This window comes from Strigops habroptila, chromosome 7 (assembly GCF_004027225.2).
Source record: "Strigops habroptila isolate Jane chromosome 7, bStrHab1.2.pri, whole genome shotgun sequence".
Classification (NCBI taxonomy): domain Eukaryota; kingdom Metazoa; phylum Chordata; class Aves; order Psittaciformes; family Psittacidae; genus Strigops; species Strigops habroptila.
The window spans coordinates 60,564,353-60,583,424 of NC_044283.2; the positions used below are offsets into that span (position 1 = coordinate 60,564,353).

The 19,072-nt window shown below is 44.0% G+C and overlaps 1 protein-coding gene across 1 annotated transcript; it reads right to left on the bottom strand.

The window, feature by feature from the left end:
• Window positions 1-8,502: 8,502 nt before the first annotated feature.
• COQ2 (coenzyme Q2, polyprenyltransferase) lies at window positions 8,503-16,176 on the bottom strand. The gene is made up of 7 exons (XM_030491731.1): window positions 15,955-16,176; window positions 15,683-15,849; window positions 13,476-13,597; window positions 13,159-13,244; window positions 12,082-12,215; window positions 11,410-11,598; window positions 8,503-9,022 (listed from the first exon to the last, which is right to left on the bottom strand). The coding sequence occupies exons 1-7, from the start codon at window positions 16,142-16,144 to the stop codon at window positions 8,867-8,869; spliced, it is 1,044 nt and encodes a 347-aa protein (XP_030347591.1). The 5' UTR covers window positions 16,145-16,176; the 3' UTR covers window positions 8,503-8,866.
• Between the last annotated feature and the right edge of the window lie 2,896 nt (window positions 16,177-19,072).

Genomic DNA, 19,072 nt, shown 5'->3' on the forward strand with positions numbered 1-19,072 from the left:
AAAAGGCAACACTGTAGGGATTTTCACAGTCTATTAAAGCTCTATTCAGAGCTGGGGCGACACTGGGCAACCAGATTCCGTAAGTGCTTTTCTTCCACAGAAAAGCAGCCAGCTTCTACCTGCAACTCCGTAACTGCCCTTTGTCACCCTGAGGAAACACCACCACAAACACCTGTGTCAGCTCTTTCCCTTCACCTGCCATTTATGTCAGTCAGAAACCCCCTTTAAATATCTCACTGCTGAAATGAAAACACGAGCTCCTGGAACTCAGCAAGAGAATCACCATTGCCCAGCTCTGGCCCAAGTGCCCCCATCGCCTCCCATCGCAGCCACCACAGGGCCTGACTATCTGCTTACAGCTGGTGGCTGTGGTCCCCTTCATGTGCGGCTTCTCCTGGTCCATGAAGCAGTACTGCAGGAAGACAGGCAGTCAGCTGCAAAGCACTCCTCTCTTAGCCACAGCAAGACCAAGAACAAAACTCCTCAATAGCCAGGAAGAAAAGAAACATGATAACAAATCCAAACCTGTAATGCCTTTTTCCACACAGTAAGAATAAAAGATTATTTCTGAGCAGACAATGGAAAAATTCAGCTGAGATTAATATTTGCCAATTTAACATGTATTACAGTAAATGCAATTTTGATAAAGACTCAGGAGTCTTAAAAAAAAACCCCTTCCTGAACACATTTTTGCTTTCTCTGCAGAAAACAAAGTATGAATTACGTGGTTTAGCACTGTATTTTACAGGGACATGGCAAGCAGAAACTAGTTTATTCTATTTTATGCTGGCACAAACCACATGCAGGCTTTCCCACCTGTTCTCTGTACCATTTGAAAACACTCCATCACACAACTTCAAACACTGCTGCAAATGGGTGAAGCCACCTTCCCCAGTACACTGCCTTTGTACTATTATACAAACCCTGGGGTCTCAAGTGGCAAGAAGCAGGTTGTTCATTTACAGAGGGCCCACTGTAAGCCCACTGGTGTATAGGTCAGGGGGAGCTGCTCGGTAGGAAGGTGCCTGGGGGCCTCTCTCCAAAGCTATGGTCCCACCAGCCCTTTCAAAAGGCAGAGTAACAACCTCAGGGTTTCATTACAGACACGGAGAAGGGCTTCTGTGTCTGAAAGTGTTTTATCCCAGATGTCTCTGCTGATTTGACGGAAGAATCCCTCTCACTCAGACCATGCCTCCTCCCCACAACTTGGAATGACTCAGGCAAAAGGGAAGTCCCTGCAACTGCAAAAGCCGAAGGAGAAAGGAGCTGAGCAAGTGCTAGGGGAAATATTTCACAGCCTTTAGAAATATAGCTAAGGGTCAGGTTCACATCTCATCGAAACCTGAGCAACTACAGTTGGTACAAGGAGAGAGCTGTACCCTGCCCATGCCTGAGCGTCCACCATCCCTCCCATGCCAGGGACACTACACACAGTGGAGCAGGTCTGCTTGACTGGCTCATCAGACAGAACATGGTGCTGGGGTTATGGCTGGAAGACACCCAAACACGAGGTCCAGCACACAGCAGGGAGCTCATGGCTGGGGCCTGCTTTGCAGTAGCTCATGCCACAGCACATAGGACCCAAAGGAAAGTAATGAGAAAAGCGGTTTCACATCCATCTGTTGTCACATGCTGGCTTTGTGCAAAGATTTGTCACAAGAGGTTTCACACAGCCTGGTTGAGCTGCTTCCTGCATTCATCTTCTGTTACTTCTCAACATCCTGTCAGCAGTGCTACTCTTCCTCCACTCAGATTTACAGGAAAATGCCCCCTGAGAATCAGACTTCATCTCAGGAGCTCACGGGTTAAAAACCAACTAAGGTAAAAACCAACAATCAAATCAACCCCCTTGTATCTGACTAGGACAATTCATTAGTTTTCTAAATTAATTCCCTAACTCACACCCATGCACAAGCAGAAGAGCTACCAGAGAGCGTGAGTGAGGCCCTCCTGTCCCCATGGTCATCCCCAGCTGGTGGCTGGAAGCAGGAGAACCCCAGAAGTCAGGCTGTCAGTTCCAGAGGCTTTTTAGGGTAAGCTGACCTGTGTCTACCTTCCAGCTTGGACATGTGCTCTGTGCCACTTCTATGGCTTCCCAAGAGTTTTATCCCAAGCTGCCTGCTGCTGCCATCATGCCGCAGGGAACAATAGACCTTCCCTTCTCCTGTCCCTGGTGTCCAGCGTATGTGATGCCCTTGCTCTAACCCAATGGTGCTGCTCCCAGTGTACATGAGGATTGCATTAGCCCAAAATCCTGAGCTGAGTGAGCAGGCACACATCATGCACCACAGAGTTAGTCCAACATTAACCATGTTATTGGCAAATGACACCAACGCACTTTGTAACAGAATTTGACATGCAACAAGTACTTTTTAAATGTATTGATGTTACTCAGTAGAATAAGTTGTACTGTTGGTTAAAAAGGGTCTTTACTACTCAATGACAAAGATGTTTTTTAAGACAGGTGAGAGAAGGCAATCTGAGAGAGCTGGACCAGGAGAGATGATATGCAAGCAGGGGAAGCTGTGCAGCTCCACATCTGCTGTGTGCACATGACCATGAGTCCTCCTTGAAGGAGAGCTCTGCTCACCTCCAGTTCTATGGCAGTCTTATTTCTCCCCTCATCACGTGTGCTCATGATGCCTCTTGTGTATGATGGGATTTCTTCTGCGTGACTTACACAGCACGCAACATGATCACCCTGATAGCCTCTCATGGTAGTTCCCTAATGTGTTTAACCTCCAGTTTTCAAAAGTACCTTCTGAGATACCTTGGCGTAAATAATTCAGTACTGAGCAGCTCGCACTCTCGAAGTCAACTTTTTGGTCACCCCCATGTATTGCCACTAATTTCCTGAGCAAGACCTGAAGACAGCAGATGCAACAGTCATCGCCTTTGCACCCCCTCTGTAGCAGATGGCTTCCCTGCATGGATGTCCCAAGATCTCAGAGGACCCCTGACAGCACAGCATCTCATGACTGGGCTAAGAGACACAGGAAGGACTGAGAGGACTCTTTCCCCAGCATATTAAAATGGGTGACTGGTCCTTGGCTTGTGCTGGCTGTGGAGACCACCCTTGCCAGGTAAACACCCAACAAGGGATGAACCTGCCGGTGCCGCAGCCCTGCTTGGGGCTGAGCAACTGGGTCTTTATCACCTTTCACTTGGGAGAGGAAATATGCACTGCAACAAGGAAATATGCACCATACCTTTGGCCTCTCCTTTATCCTGCCAAGTGAGACCATAAATGTTGGCAAAGAAAACTCTGAGACTTGCACTGGAATCTTAGAAAGCAGTCATTCCTTATTGCAGCGCTGGAGACATGGGGATCCTTCTGCCTGGTGTTCTTAAAAGCGGGCATTATATGACAGTGATACATACATATTCATCAAATTTCCCAGAAAAGTCCTATATATATTTAAATCATTTCCTGGAACTCATGAATAACGTTCCTCTTTTACTAGTGTTTTGCCAGAATTTGCTTCAACACAGCCTAGGCCAACACCCTTTGTTCTATATTGCTTACACAGACACCTATTCTACTCCTAGTTAAATGTTTCCTGCTATCTAAATTGCTCATCACAGAATGTATAGAAGACCACTCAGTTCATTGCCTGCCAGGCTTAGCCCAGTACATAAAGATTAATCCTTTACGGTCCAAGCAAGTTGAGTATCACAAGAGCAACGTCAGCCCTATTAGCTTCATGGACAACCTATGCTTACACAGCCTTGGCTTTCTGCCTTGGGTCTTCCTCCAAACAGGAAGGAGACAGGACATCTCCCAGCCCCTCTGTCTGCCAGATACCATCAGCATGACACCTTTTACAGTGACTTGCCAAATCTCTCATTTGTTGCATTACTGCATCTACTGTCTGGTGTCATGTATGGGGGAAGTTGCGGGGTGGAAAAAAGGTGTCATGCCAACACTAAGCAACTAAATTCTTTAAAGTCCCTTCCAACCAATGCTTAAAGCACAACAGTAATGCGTGTATTGCCAAAAATCATGTTATGGTGTACACAAAGTCTGCGCTTTCCTTTATTTTTCTCTCCAGTGCTTTTATTTCCATTTATATATTTCCTGGAAGAGTTGTTAATAGCATGACAGCATCTGGGAGGATATAAGTTCTGATGAAGCTGGAAAATGTGTTTGACAAATATTTGGCCATGCAACAGCATGACATCCAACACAAAATGCACACAGGTCTTTCCATTAAGCAGCCACTTAACAGTATTGAAGCCTCTCCTCAGAACAGTTCTCTGGCGCTATGTGTGTGCTGTTGCCTGCAGGGTTAACTTTGAGGCAACATTATTTCACTGCAATATACTTCTCATTCAGAGCTGAACAATACTTTGAAGCCAGTCCAAAAAAACCCAAGGTACTGTGGAATGGGCATGCAGTTCCCTTCTCCCCCCCGCTCTCACAGCTCATTACAGGCTTGGTTCTGTTACGCAGTTAAAGCGACATATTTTGTATTAGATATTTCTCCTTGTTACTCTGCCTGTCATAGCCACGCAGGTCTGCAATTTGGGTGAATTGTGTTCTGCTCACGTAAACATTCAGGGGTGGGTTTGGGTGGTTTGGTTTGGTTGTTTTTTTCATTAGGGCAGGGAATTTCTGCTTGGTTTTCCAGAAACTAAAGCTGTGTTTATAGAAGTTTTGAACCGGCATTTGAAGACTGTTTCTAGTTGGTAGTTTTGTTTTGTTTTCAATTGCATTAGACCTCTTCCTGCTTAGCTCAGACAAAACCACAATGGGCACAGCTTCCACAATGGGCACAGCTACCACAATGTGTACAGCTGCCTGGCTGGGAGTAGAAGGGTGGTTGGTATTTTTTAAACACCACAACTCAGAAGAAGTGCCAACAAGATTTTTTGCCATTTCCTTTGTAATTTTGGTACTGCATCTAGCACCTACTGTGTCAAAATTTGCTCTGGCCTTTTGCCTCCATCACAAACTACAGGGAGGCACTGCAGGAAACTCACCTCTTCAGTATGCCAGGAGCTAGCATCTTCGTACCAATAGCCTTCAGCTAGTATCAAAACTTCACATTATCCATGGCTGGTTAACATCCACATTTTTCTTGTCAGCTTTGTTTTGAAGCGGTTTGGAACAGTTCTTCTCTCTGTGGTATTTGCACTGTGGTGTGTTTAGAAATAAGAATGGCCCTTTCCCTGTTTTCACCAAAAGGAAAAAACAAAGAAGCATCCACCAAATACATTCTCCCACTTCTGAAGGATTGGTTTGCCACACCAGTCCTTCAACACATCAGGCTGTGCTTTCAGCATCTTCCTTGAATACTGGCTGACCGCAATGTCAGCTGCTACAGGTAAAGGGTTACCTTAATTTTCGGGCATGTTTTTAGTGACTTCAGCCAATAGGATGCTCTTATCTTTCCACACACTGGCACACCTTTCTGACTTTGAGTCAAGCCCTCTTCTTGTTCCCATGTCATGACACCAGCGACCTACAGACCTGGTGGCTCCCACTGGCTGGACTGCCTTCCAGCCACGCTGGGTGTGCCATGTCCCCAGTCCCTGCTGTTTGCACACCACAGCTCCTGAGCTAGGTGCCTGCAGCACATACTTTCCTGAAATTAGAGGGATGGATAAATCTGACCCCCTTGCATTAATGATAACATATTTACCAAGAATCAATCACAGAGTCACAGAACAGTTTGGGCTGGGAAGGACCTTAAAGCTCATCTAGTTCCAAACCCCTGCCACGGGCAGGGACACCTTCCGCTAGACTAGGTTGCCCTGCCCTGGCCTTGAGCACTGCCAGGGGTGGAGCATTCACATCTTCCCTGCCCAACGTGTTCCAGTGCGTCACCACCCTCACAGGGAAGAATTTTTCCTGGAAGCAGAACAGCAAAATCCAGGCATGTTTCACCTTGGATGACTCTGTAAGAAGTCCCTCCCCCTGAGTGAGTGTGAAAGCTCCCATGTGCTGAGCCAAAGGGCTGCTGATGCCTTGGCAACCCCTGCCTGTATCCCCGCAGGAGCTAGCACTCCTACTGCGTACTACTACTCCTGGAGAAAGAGCTGGTGCTGCTCTGATCACTCTTCTACAAAGTACAACAGGAGCACACAAAGGGAAGTATTCGTGTTGGTCACAGAGTCTTCTGTTTCATTGCGCAACTGCCAGCGCTTTTGCCTTTGCAAGGCACATTTGACCTTCCTGCTGCCTCCAAAAGCATTTGTTATCTCAAGATCCTGCAGAGGAACATTTGGAAAAGGAAGGGGAGGAGAAACTTCCACAGGACAATGTTTACGTGTGCAAAAGCGCACTAACTAATAAGGAAGCTGCTGCTTAGAGATACGTGTATTCGAGATTTATTTAAAAGACTGTATCTAAATACAGCAGGGAGTGTCTTTGTGAAGTTTTGGAATAGAATAGCTTGGGAATGGAAGGAGAAGATACGCACATATACCTGCCAGCAAATACAAACAGGGTTTTATTCAGGAAGTAGTTCAGCCTTTGTCTATTTTGCACTTAAAAAGTAATTTCATTTTTCTGTGTATAAATCATAAAATGGTCACACAAATGACACTTTCACTATTATAGCCTAGAATCTGAACTGTTCTCCATTTGTCAGGCAATGAACCTAAAATACAGCTATGGCTTATCTTTGTAATATGCATTTTGAGATGAATTTGGAAAAGCCCACAGAAAACATGCTATGATTTTCAAGTTTAGGACATGAGGACTGTTTTCATAACTTGAATTTTTACTCTATTTAGCTACACCTCCTACTCCCTCTCATTACAAGACAAACGCTTGTGGCACATCGTCATCGGACAGAGGACACCGGTAGGTTCAAAAGCACTCCAAAATTTCCAAATCTAAGCCACTTAAAGACACTTTAATATGTTAAAAACAGATTAATAACTCTTGCCACAACCTCTAAGGTAATGTTACAAGTATTAAGAAACCGATCCATACTAATTACATCACAACACTTTTTTATTACTAGTAAATGCCTTATAACCAAAGTTCAACACAAAGTTGGATGCATCCAGTTCTCCCTCTACAAAATGCAACTCATAATTGTTCAGAAACTTATTATTCTTCATTTTTGAATGGCTTTTCTTCAGTGTAATACTTCCTCCACCCCCAAAATCATAAACTCTATTTAAGAATTTCTGTGTAAGGACCAAGGAGGCCCTAAAAGCAGTTATGCTTCCTAGCATTTTCACATGCAGTCAGGCTGAAAAATCTACTCTAATTTGCTCAGAACATATTTATCATCACTGGTTTAAATAGTAGAAGAAAAAACCCTGACTTTACAAGGTGTACATTCAAAAAGAAGTGTTCAGAACACACAGATATTCCAGCCCCCCAAAAATGTTCTGTGACCAAAGCCATTGACTCATCCTGTGCTTTCTCATTGCCGTGCAACAGGAACTCCTTCACCCGTTCACCATCATCGGTAATGCAAAACTACAGTTAGCAAACCCTGAATGCCCGGCTCTGAACTGCAGTGTCCAGCAGATATATTGGTTTAAATAACCTGAAAACATAATACCCATCTTCAGAGCTGGAGCAGTACGCAGACTTAGTTTTGGTGCCGCTGGACACACAGTTGTGCCTCACCGCTCAAGGAGCAGAGCAGACATCAGGAAAGCTTGTTGGAATACCGTAACGGGTTCGGCAACTGAACATTCTGCACCACCAAACCACAGCCCCACATACAGGCATATACAAAGCCACCTTCCATTGCTTGCCACTGCTTGCCACATCAGTGCCTATCCAGCAAGTGCCAGTGGCTATAACTGAGATAACTGAGAAACCGAGATAAACTCCACTGTATGATTTTCCCAGAACAGGCTTGTCTGTTGCTCCTTCCACAGAAATTAATTCCCAAATATGCCATATAAGCTCTTTAACACCCTGAGTCAAAGAAAAGGTTAACTACAGTGCAAATCATGTAACTGGGCGAGGATAAACCAGCTGGAAACATGAATGGTTTGGGGCAATGTATTTGTTAGCCTGCAGTTGCTATTTTTATCGTTTATAGGTAGTCTCCTATAAACAAGTTCTTCCTGTAAGACTACAAATAAAACCAGCAGGCATAAGTCAAAATGAATACAACTAAAAAATAAAAATAAAAAAATGAGGATCACTTTACATGAAGAACTTGTAGCTCAGGGTCAGCCACTAGCCACGCACACTTGGCAACAGCTCTGGGCTGCTCTGTTTTCAAGTCAGCAATCTGTGTTCAAATCATCCTTGATAAATGAGCTCAGCTCGTTCTGTGCAGGCAACTTTGCAGAAGCTTGCTCTTTGCACGTGAAAAAGAATCACTGCCAGTAACCACAGCAAGAACAAAAGGTAATTTTAAACACTTCTCTGTTGACTTCTTATTGTGGACCTCACACACCCAGAGAGTCCTGAGTGCTCCTGGACATCTTGAGATAAAAATTTTTATTGCAGTTCTTTCACGGAAAAAGCTCCAACTCAAAATTTATCACAACTCATGTAATAAAAATCAGAACACCAAATATGTAAAGACAGATTTTATTTACATCCTGAAATCACTCTGTATTTTCCCATGTGCTGTCACTAGGAGACATTTGTTTCGTGTAAAATCCTGGGCTCGCAGTCTTGAGAGCTTGACAGAAGTTTGCCTGTACTGCACAGGACAAGCAGAGCAGCTTCACTTGTTGAAGTGTCTATGGAGGTTGAGGTCATTTAAGGGTGATTAAAACTTACATTGTAGGATAACTTCATTCGCATGTTTTTAGAAACGAGAATGTTTTCACTAGTTTTTTTAACTAAACAGTATAAAGTAGCTACAGTTATGTTAAAAGTATGTTCCTTCTTACAGTACTTACATTGCAGCTGAACTATTTATAGTAATTTCAACTACCTGCTTTCTAAAGGCTCTTTTGCATTTTTTATGTCTTTTTGTTTCCACAGATTTCCAAGCACAATCCCTATGAAGAGCAGAACTCCAACAGTACGATTTGAAGCAAATTTCTTCCAACAGTCTTCAGGTTTGTCTATGTCCAAAGTGTAAATCTGCAAAAGCACAGTATAACATTCCAGCATTATTCTACAGACTTATAAATGTTTGACACATCACAAGACACAAAAAGGCCTGTGACTTCAAAAACCAAATCTCAAATTCTAAAGTCTACCTTTAGCTCTACAAGAAACAGGAATACTCTGTGCTTACAAAGGATTTTTGCATAACTGGCATCTATGTTTACTTGACAAATTGATTCAACATACAACAGGAAAGTCAACGATCACATATGGACACGATTCCCAGACCCTCTCAATGAAGGACTGTATGAACAGTCTGGTGTGTCTAGTTTGATACTTAAAAATGTAAAAATATCTGGGCACGTGTTGTGGTTTAAGCCCAGCCAGCAACTAAGTACCATGCAGACACTCACTCCCTCTCTCCTGGCCCCCTGCCGTGGGATGGGAAGGAGAATTGGAAAAAAGGTAAAACCCATAGGTTAAGAACAGTTCAATAATTGAAATAGGGTAAAACATAATAACACCACCACCAATAATAAAAGGAAATAGAAAGAGGAATAAAACAAACAAAAAAGCCTAAGTGATGCACAATACAATCGCTCAACACCCAGCCCATCCCTGAGCAGCGATTGGTCCCTCCTTGCCAACTCCCCCCACTGAGCATGACATTCAGCTGTCCTGGCTGTGCTCCCTCTAAGCTTCTTGTGCCCCTCCTCACTGACAGAGCATGGGAAACTGCAAAGTCCCTGACTTAGTATAAACACTATTCAGCAACAACTAAATAATTGGTGTGTTATCAACATTATTCTCAGACTAAAACCAAAACACAGCACAGAAAACTAACTCTATCCCAGCTGAAACCAGGACAGCACGTAAATAAGTCTTTTTGAGATTTTCCTCAGTAAGTAGCCAACTAATTCTTCAGTGGGAACTTTTTAAATAAAAATAAGCCCCCCAAAACCTGCCTGCAGCTTTAAATCTCTGCTGCCAGGTGTTGCTCTATGTTCCAGTAAAGACAAGGCACTGGAGAGCCAGCAGTGACCCAGGCTAACTGGAATGCACAGGAAGGTGTTCAGCCCTGCCTAGCCACACAGGGCTGGTTCAGTCCAGTCGCTCTTAACTATGTCCATTCAACTCTCTTGCAAAAAAAGAACCAGGACACCTGCAACAACAGCTAGAAGCAAGGCTTGCCCAGCTTGGTAGCTGTGTGCTGTGAGACATAGCTAAAGGTGAAAAACCAAACCACACAATGCAACCAGAGCAAAGTTACTAAAAAGTATTCCTGGAAACAAAACTTGGTGAAAAAGTATTGAGAAGGATGACAAGAGGAAGTGTTAAGCAAAATAAATGAAAGAGTTAATAGAACTCCCCTCCCAAAACCTCAAAACTTGCAATTCAGCTCTGAAGAAGTAAAACCAGAATATATTGGAATCAAAGAAGTGAAACCTTCCTTGGAAAACCTGCTCCTCTGCCATTTGTGATTGTACAGAGGCGACAGGTCTGGGTTCTGATCAAATAATCTGAAATGGTGTCCACAAGCTTCTAAGACATGATGTTGTCCCCACCCTTGAGAACCTGTCAGCCCCTCAAGCACAGGGAACTGAAAACACTGAACTGACAAATGAAACCCAAACAGCAGCCAAGCCACAAGGTACACCTTCAGAAATGCAAAGTAAGTAAAAGATGTTCTTTTTTTATCAGCGAACTTCTTGGGTGGGATAGAAATTTGACATCTTCATGACCTAAATTCCTGTGTCTCAAGCACAAATTCCATGAATTTAGGAAAACTTAGCTCTCATGCAGCTTACTCAGCTCCCTAAAGTCAGTTAAGAACACATTCAGAAATCCTGAACGTGAAGATAAGCATGAGAACGTTTAGGCAGAACTGAAAATAATCACTCAAAAAGGAAGCTACTCTGTGGTACACAGAACCATGTGCTCTTGGCAATCCACCCAGTTGTTGTGCACTTTTCACCACCTACATTCAATAGGTCTGCATTCTCACTTACAGAAACCCTCCTTGAAGGAAAGTATTTTCCATTTGTGCCAAAACTACAATGTCAGGCCTCTCTGACAATTCAAATTGTAAATGATTATGCAGCAGATACTGAGGTAGATCTAGCTTGCAGCTGCTACTGGAAGTGAAAAGAAAACGATTCCCTTGAGATCACAGCTTAACCTGAGGTAGTGCTTTTGGTCAGGAACAGACTGAAAACCAGTGCTCTGCAGTCTGTGGACCATTGGAGGTCTCTTCAAACAAAAAGACTGCAAAAGGTATTTAAGAGAAGCAAGCTTATTGTCGGAAGACCTGAGTTCTCTTTATAGAGACTCTTCGTAGTTGGCAAACTGATGGGGGTTGAAAAGCACTCTGATTTCCTATCAAGAACTTACACATGGAAAAAGTATGAAATCCATCAAACCTGGTGTGCTAGGTGAGCCCCTATGGCAGCCACAGCTGAGTAATACGGGAATGTCTGGTTACAATTCATTCCTGCCATGCACAAGCTCAGGAGCATTGCAAGGCTGAAGCCACTGAGCCACTGCTTCGTATCCTCCTTGAACTGCAATGCTGTTGACTTCACACCAATCACAATGTCATCCCTCTTATCCTACAATGAAATGATGAATTAGCAAAATATCCACAACACAACCACCACTTCATAAGGTAAATAAAAAGGGGGGCCTTGCTTAAGTTTCCAATGCATCTTATTAGGAACCCAATTTAAGTTCATTTGTAGGTCCCTACATTAAAACTGAAATTAGAAGGTTGGTCCTTAGAGCTGCTTTAGCAGCCAAGAGCTAATACCAACGCTGAAGTTATTTACACAATGCAAATGCATAAGCACACAAAGTGCATTACACTTCCAGCTTTCCACCTGATATGTAAAACATATGCAAGCAGCACTAAGGGGTCCAAGGGCTGGGGTTTCTTTGGTTATGGGTCCAAGGGCAATAAAAGGTCCAAGGGCTACGGTTTTAGCTCAGCTGAGGGTAAAGAACTGCAACAGGTTAACACTGCTGTTTGACAACAAAGCTGTAACTTAAACACAGAAACATAAAGTGATATCTAAAATTTACCACTGTTACTCTACCTGGTGTGCATAAATGGTATCATATACCAGAGTCCACATTACTCCAGCTAAGTACAAGGGCAAGCACACAGACCACTCACATGAGCCTCTGATGGCAGACCAGCCAAGAAGGGCTCCCCAATTAAATGTAAGTCCTAAAAACACAGAAAGAGTCAAAGAAAAAAGTTACAAGATTGCCAGGAGCAATCTATATTGCATGTACATAATTAAGTATTATTTGTTCGAGCATGTATCATATCAGTAACTTTTTGTACGTTACCAGCATCTCTATTTTTCTACCACTTATTTTCAGGAAGGTAATAAATACAAGTAATTTGACATTAAATACTGTGGGCATACAAGGACAAATACATACAGCCACGCATTTTTCCCCAATTTAAATTTTACTTCATTAGCACAGGGAAACATTTGTACAAAACTATTCCAGCATACTCAAACAACAGGTCTAAAGTCACAACACTTAAATGTCAGTATAACAAAAGATGTTAGTGTAACTGACTGCAAAAGAGCACACAGCAGCCAACTATGGTACTTCAAAGGCTGAAAATGACAATTTGAGTTGAAAAAGCTGAAGGTAGCTGGAATGTGAAGTCCAAGATAAAGATACATTTTAGTAGCTCAATCTGAAATACAAGCACCATCGGTTTCTGCACTGACTTATTTTAGAGGCTGAAGACTAAAATGCAGGACAAATGCATGTTTAAGAAAGGTTTTGAGATAACCCCAAAACTAGAGCTAATTCCCAAATGACAAATACTTATTTTCTCCCTCCTTTTCTCCCTCCCTTTCTCCCTCCCCTTGCTGCATCAAATTAAGGAACTGATTTTTAACAAAAAACCCCTAACCCAAACATCAACTCTTATATATGTTATAAATTGTTTAAGAAGCTTCTGACACAACAGAATTTTTATTTTAATATAAAGTATTATATTTTTATTTTTATATATATTTTATTTTTATTTTTATTTTAATATAAAGTTATACAAAATCAGAGTCTAAAGTTCAATTACTAATTTGCGAAACACCCCAAAAACCCAATCCAAAGATAAAAAAATAGTAAAAATATTTCCAGCTCACCCAAAACTAACTGTGGCCAGTATGTTATTCTCTTCATCAGAGGGTAGGTGACCACAAGAGACAAAGAGGCTGCTCCCAGAATGATACTGTAAAACATACCAAGAGGTATATTGTTTGCCAGTCTAAAAATCACAAGATAAAGTGTAGCATTACAGGAGAGGTAAAAATTACTGAACTAACTCTTTTACTTTGAAATACAACTCCACAACTAATAACCTCCTCCCTCTGCCCCCAGCAAGTTTTCTGCTGAAAATCTCTGTGCTTGACTCGGGACCCAGAATCAAATTTTAAAAAGCAAAACCTAACTTATATGTCACCTATAGTAATTCAGACACAGAAGCACACAAAGCGCCAAGCTTAGCTGTCCACCAAGAAAAACAAAGGACTGGAAAGTGGAGATATCTCCAGCTGCCAGGGGCCTACTCGCTGTCCTCGCAACCTAAAAATAGAAGGAATAATGTTAATAACAAATCCAACATAACATACTCCAATGGATCTTGAAACTAAAAGTCACACCATTGGCATATGGAAAAATAAACAGAAACAGGTCACAGAATGTATGAGATGGGGTTCCTTTAACAGCACAAACGTAGCATATCTTCACAGACATGAGCTGTGTTTCTAAGCAGCAGTGCTTATAGCAGAAGCATGCAGGCTTTAAAATCTAGAGCAGGAATAAAGTGCCTATTACAGTGTAATATGCAATAAGGCTGATTAGAAACAGTGTAGACATCTTGTATATGAATTTTATTACCTTAGGGAGGGAAATAAGTAAATAAATCAGACTTAAGAAGTGAGCTGACTATCCCAATTTCGAGGAGCACTTCTGTGCTCAAACACTTTAAAGTGATTACTGGTTACTATGCAAAAAATCATACAGATGCAGGGCTGCTCTAGCACACATAACCACTGATAGTAACTGTGAAAGGACAAGTAATTTAATCCTAGTTGGGATACAACGGAGTTTAGAAACTCTGTCTGGAACAAGAAATCGTAAAAGGTAAACTGAGAGAAGAAACAAATATCAGACACAAGTTAAACTAAAATCTGCACTGAGTTATTTGCCAAAGGTGACTACTGCCAAAAGGAAAAAGAAAAAAACAAAAAACAAATGTCTTGCATGTTGATGAAAATGGTGAAGTCTATTCAAGAGTCTATTCTCCTACTCAAAGAGGTTCAAAAGCCAACTTTTTACAGAGTAATATGTGTGTGAAGTGTTCTGCATGTGCTTTAATAATGTGAATGAATTTAAATAAACTTTTTCAGTTTGTTCTCATGTCTCAATCAGACCAGGTTAAATGTCAAATTCTGCTGTTGCATTTTAAACATGCATTTAACATATTTGTGACCAACTCCACTGCACATTGCAACCAAACATGGGATGTTTCATTTAAAGAGAAGAAAATATTTCCTCAATAATCAGTAACATAAAATGTAAAACCCCAAACCATCATCACCAGCACAAGACAACATCCTGCTATTGACCCAGCCCCTATCACACTTGTTCTGAAAATATCCTTTTAAGATACGTAACACTGTGACAGGAATGTCAAAAGCTTTACACCGAATCACATTAACGCATAAATCAATTAATTATATTGAAAAGTCCCTATTACTAATCACACACCCCACCCTGGCAAATATTTTTAGCATATGTAGATGTTAGTAACCTCCGAACGCTAAACCATCCAAAGGCGCCACAAAACCTGAACTGATTCATTCATTGCCTTCCCAACAGCACGAACACCCCAGTGCTGTAAGAACTCCACAGGCTGGCTCATTGTCCTGTCTCTCACCAGCACCGAAACCCAAAGCCCCACACCAGAGGAACAATATAGGAACAGAAAAAGGACAAGCAAACAGTGACGCATCACCAGGATACTCCCCTCCAAGCCTGCACCTGTGGACATTACAACACCTGGCACAAGGCACTGCCTTCTGCCCATTTCCCTCTTCCGAACAAAAAGGAGATGAAAAATACAACACAATGGAAGAGGATTAGCTCAGGGTTGGGCATGACACTCTTAACAGCCATTTTCATGAAGAAGTTAAAAATACTCAAGGAAACCCTGCTCCCGAAAATTAAAAAAATAAATAAATAAATGAAGTGGTTCTTGGGTAGGTCATAACTAGCAAGTGTAGCAAAAAAAGAGCGTTATTTATTTATTTTGTTCTGTTATGCAAAATTATGTTGTAAAATAAACTTGTTCAAGTACTATGTACAGTTGACAACAACATGTATTTTATCTTACACAGAAGTGCGTGCTCTAGAAGACTTACTACAGCCCTAGACAAAGAAGTGTTATACGAAATGAAACAATTTCTACTCTTCTAGGAGGAGATGGAGACAAATTAGCAGCACACATCTCGGTTAGAAGCATGGAGGAATTACTGAACCTGCAGCCCTACGCCTGCACTCGGCAAGTAATCACTGGTGATGTGGAAGATGAGTGAACATGTACTTGGTTAAGGAACCAGCAATTCTCTTCCCTGGGTCTTGGCAAGCCCACGGGGGTCGCTCTACCTTTCTGTCATAGTCGCGATCCCACATGTCGTTGATCGTGCAGCCGGCTCCGCGCATGAGCACCGCCCCGAGGCCGAACAGGGACAGCGTGTGCCAGTCCGGCAAGCAGCCCGGCTCGGCGGCCAAGCCGATGCTCCATGTGCACGGCAGGTACAGCAGCCACGTCCCTGGGGGGAGAGAAGACCCGCGGGTGGCCTGAGGGGCGAAACGCGGAGCAGGGGCCGCGTCGCCACGGCTACCGCGCCGCTACGGCGCCGCCTCGCCGCGCTCACCGGCGGGCTGGTGCAGCCGCATGAGGCGCAGGTACGGCTGCAGGGGGAGCGGCGCGGCGCGCACCAGCTCGGACGCCGAAAAGCTGAGCGGGCGCGGCGGGCGCAGCGGCGGGCCGGCGGCGGCGAGAGGCAGGCGGGCGGCGCGGAGGCCGGGAGCGCCCCGGCACAGCCGCGCCAGGAGCGCAGCCATCTTGCCGGCGCGCTTCCGCGGCGCGGTGACTCGTGGGGTCACACATGCGTGAGCCCGCCCCTCGCCGTCCCTGCCGCTGACGGGAGCGGGAGCGGGAGGGGGGCCGGGGCCGCTCCAGCGCTTCCTCTCCCCGCTGCCGTGGGCTGCGTCGCTCCCGGGAATCGAAACTGCGGAGCCCGCCCCCCCAGGCGCTGATGAAGCCGTGTCATCGTAAGCCGCGGCAGGGATGAGCAGGAGTCGGTGCTGGCACAGGTACAGAGGGCGGCGGCCAAGTCTCCCGGCCCGGGGTGTGGAGGAGGCTGAGCTCTGCCTGCCGTCGGGCTTCAAGCGGAAAATGCTGACGGAGCCCCCGAGGGGCACCGGTGGCACAGCAGCAGGATGCACAGATTTAATAACTCCTGTAATCATTAGTTGCTGTACCTCAGCACCGCACAGAAAGCATGTGTGCTGGTTTTGCTACAGCGTTTCTTCGAAGTCTTCCATGCTATTTGTTGAAATCCCAGAAGTGACTGTATATCAAATATACCGTCATGTTCATGCATCAGTATATGTCTCATCTCCCAGACCTTTCCAGACTGAAGTTACAAAAAATTTCTGGGTTTGTATATGGCCTTTTGTCCTGGTTTCAGCTGCGGAGAGTTAATTTTCTTCCCAGTAGCTGGTGCAGTGCTGTGCTTTGGCTTCAGTCTGAGAACAACGCTGATAACACACCAGTGTTTCAGTTGTTGTTCAGTAGTGCTTACCCTGATCAAAGACTTTTCAGTCTCATGCTCTGCCATGAGGGGCACGAGAAGCCGGGAGGGAGCAGAGACAGGACACCTGACCCAAACTAGCCGAAGGGATATTCCATACCACAGAGCATCATGCTTGGTGTATAAACTGGGGAATTACCCAGAAGGCGTCGATCACTGCTTGGGTCGGGCTGGGTATCAGTCAGCGGGTGGTGGTGTGCATCACTTTTTTGGAGGGTGGGGTTTATTCATTCCTCCTCCTCTCTATTTCCTGTTGTTGTTGTATTACTATATTTTACTTTTATTTCAATTATTAAACTTCTTATATCAACCCATGGGTTTTTACCTTTTCTCCGATTCTCGTTTCTGTCCCACTGCAGGGAGTGAGGAGGGATGGGGAGTGAGTGTGAGGCTGTATGGTACTTAGTTGTCAGCTGGGGTTAAACTATGACATCTTTGGATCTCTGTCCTCCTTCACTTAGTTCTCCCACCGTCTTCTGTGAGTCACTGCATAAACCGGGGAGGGAGGGGAGCTTTGGACAGAGCCATAAGAACTTCATTTTTCATGGTCTCAGTGATAAAATGTCCCCAAGTTTCCTGCTGAAAGATTTCTTGGAGAATTCAGTGTCCCTGTAGCATGTAACTTCTCTCATTGCACACTTCCTTCAGTTTGAACAGCCCATACACTGGCAAAAACAAAGGGAAACCATTTCAGACTTTCATTTCCCAAAATGCTGGCTACCAGGAGGAAGTGAAAAACTAGTGTAATGGAGAAGAGACTTCCACATTTTTCCACTTGCTGGAGTAACACAATTTGCACAGGACCATAAAAGAAACATGCTCGGCTCTGATGAAGTGTTACTAGTGTATTTTTTCTTGTGTGACCTTGGCTCTGTTTCTGTTGAGGTCAGTCACTGTGGCTTTATTCAGGCATGGATGAGTGCAGGAGGTGTGTTTGAACAGTGTGTCTTGGAGGACACCAAACAAGTCCCTGCAGCCTTGCACACTTGCTTTCCCTATATTTATATTCATTGTAAGGTGGCCTAGCTTCTCACGGAAAAAAAACCAACACCAAACCCCCCAAAATCCAGGGAATAGCACTTTTCAGGCTTGAAAAATCACCCAAAGCTGTTAAGTCCCCACTGTCTTTTTTGACTCAAGTCTGAGTCAATGGTCAAATCGCCCGATTCTAAGGAGATTACCAGTTTCCTTCTTTTTGCATACATTAAGTGATCTCCTATGCAAAAGTCTCATGATGCAATGTACTCCACCTTCCAGGAACTGATACATGGTAAATCCAAGGTGAGCAATCCAAGCTCAAAAATGCAAAAGCAGATTGGAACATGTGTGAGAGAGAATTGTTCCTGGTCTCAGATAAGTCTGTCTCTGTGTGTGTGTGTATATATACATACGCACATATATATACATACACACATATATAAACACTTATAAGTTCAAGTTTTGCAGCATTCACAGAGGAAAAGAAGCCCTGAGTAAGGTGCCTGTGAGGCTGCTGCTGCTGCAGACAGGTCCTGAGAGAGTCATGGTCGCTTCTGGGTCTGACCATTCCTGTCCTGGTGTGCTGGGGTCCAGTGTCTCACTTACTACGCTTGTCTCCCTCCTGCTTTGTTTATACAGAGCAAACAGTAGCTATCAGCTTAACATGCAACACTTCGGAAAGAGAAGTCACTTTGTGAAGAGAAGCTCAATATGACCCAGCAGTGTGCGCTTGCAGCCCAGAAAGCCAACTGTGTGCTGGGAAAGGAGTGTGACCAGCAGGTAGAGGGAGGTGATTCTCCCCTTCTACTCTGCTCTCATGAGACCTCACCTGCAGTACTGTGTGCAGTTTTGGGGCTCCCAATATGAGAGATATGGACCCGTAGAAATGATCCAGAGGAGGGTCACAAAGATGGTCTGAGGGCTGGAGCATCTCTCCTATGAAGAGAGGCCGAGAGAGCTGTTCAGACTCTAGAATAGAAAGCTCAGGGGAGACCATCCAGCAGCCTTCCAATACCTAAAGGGGGCCTACAAGAAAGCTGGAGAGAAACTTTTTATAAGAGCAAGTAGTGATAGGACAAGGGGGAATGGCTTTAAACTCACACAGGGGAGATTTAGATTAGATATTAGGAAGAAATTGTTCACTGAGACTAGAAGAGGTTGCCCAGAGAAGCTGGGGCTGCCCCATCCCTGGCAGTGC

Bases quoted from the DNA above. Each gene is read 5' to 3' on its own strand.
- COQ2 (XM_030491731.1), bottom strand. From the start codon at position 16,144: ATGGCTGCGCTCCTGGCGCGGCTGTGCCGGGGCGCTCCCGGCCTCCGC. The intron at 12,216-13,158 runs GTGAGCTGGAAA...CTGTGTTTTTAG, and splicing joins CTGGCCACAGTTAGTTTTGG to GACTTACATTTAATTGGGGA. The intron at 11,599-12,081 runs GTAGAGTAACAG...ATTTCATTGTAG, and splicing joins ATACCATTTATGCACACCAG to GATAAGAGGGATGACATTGT.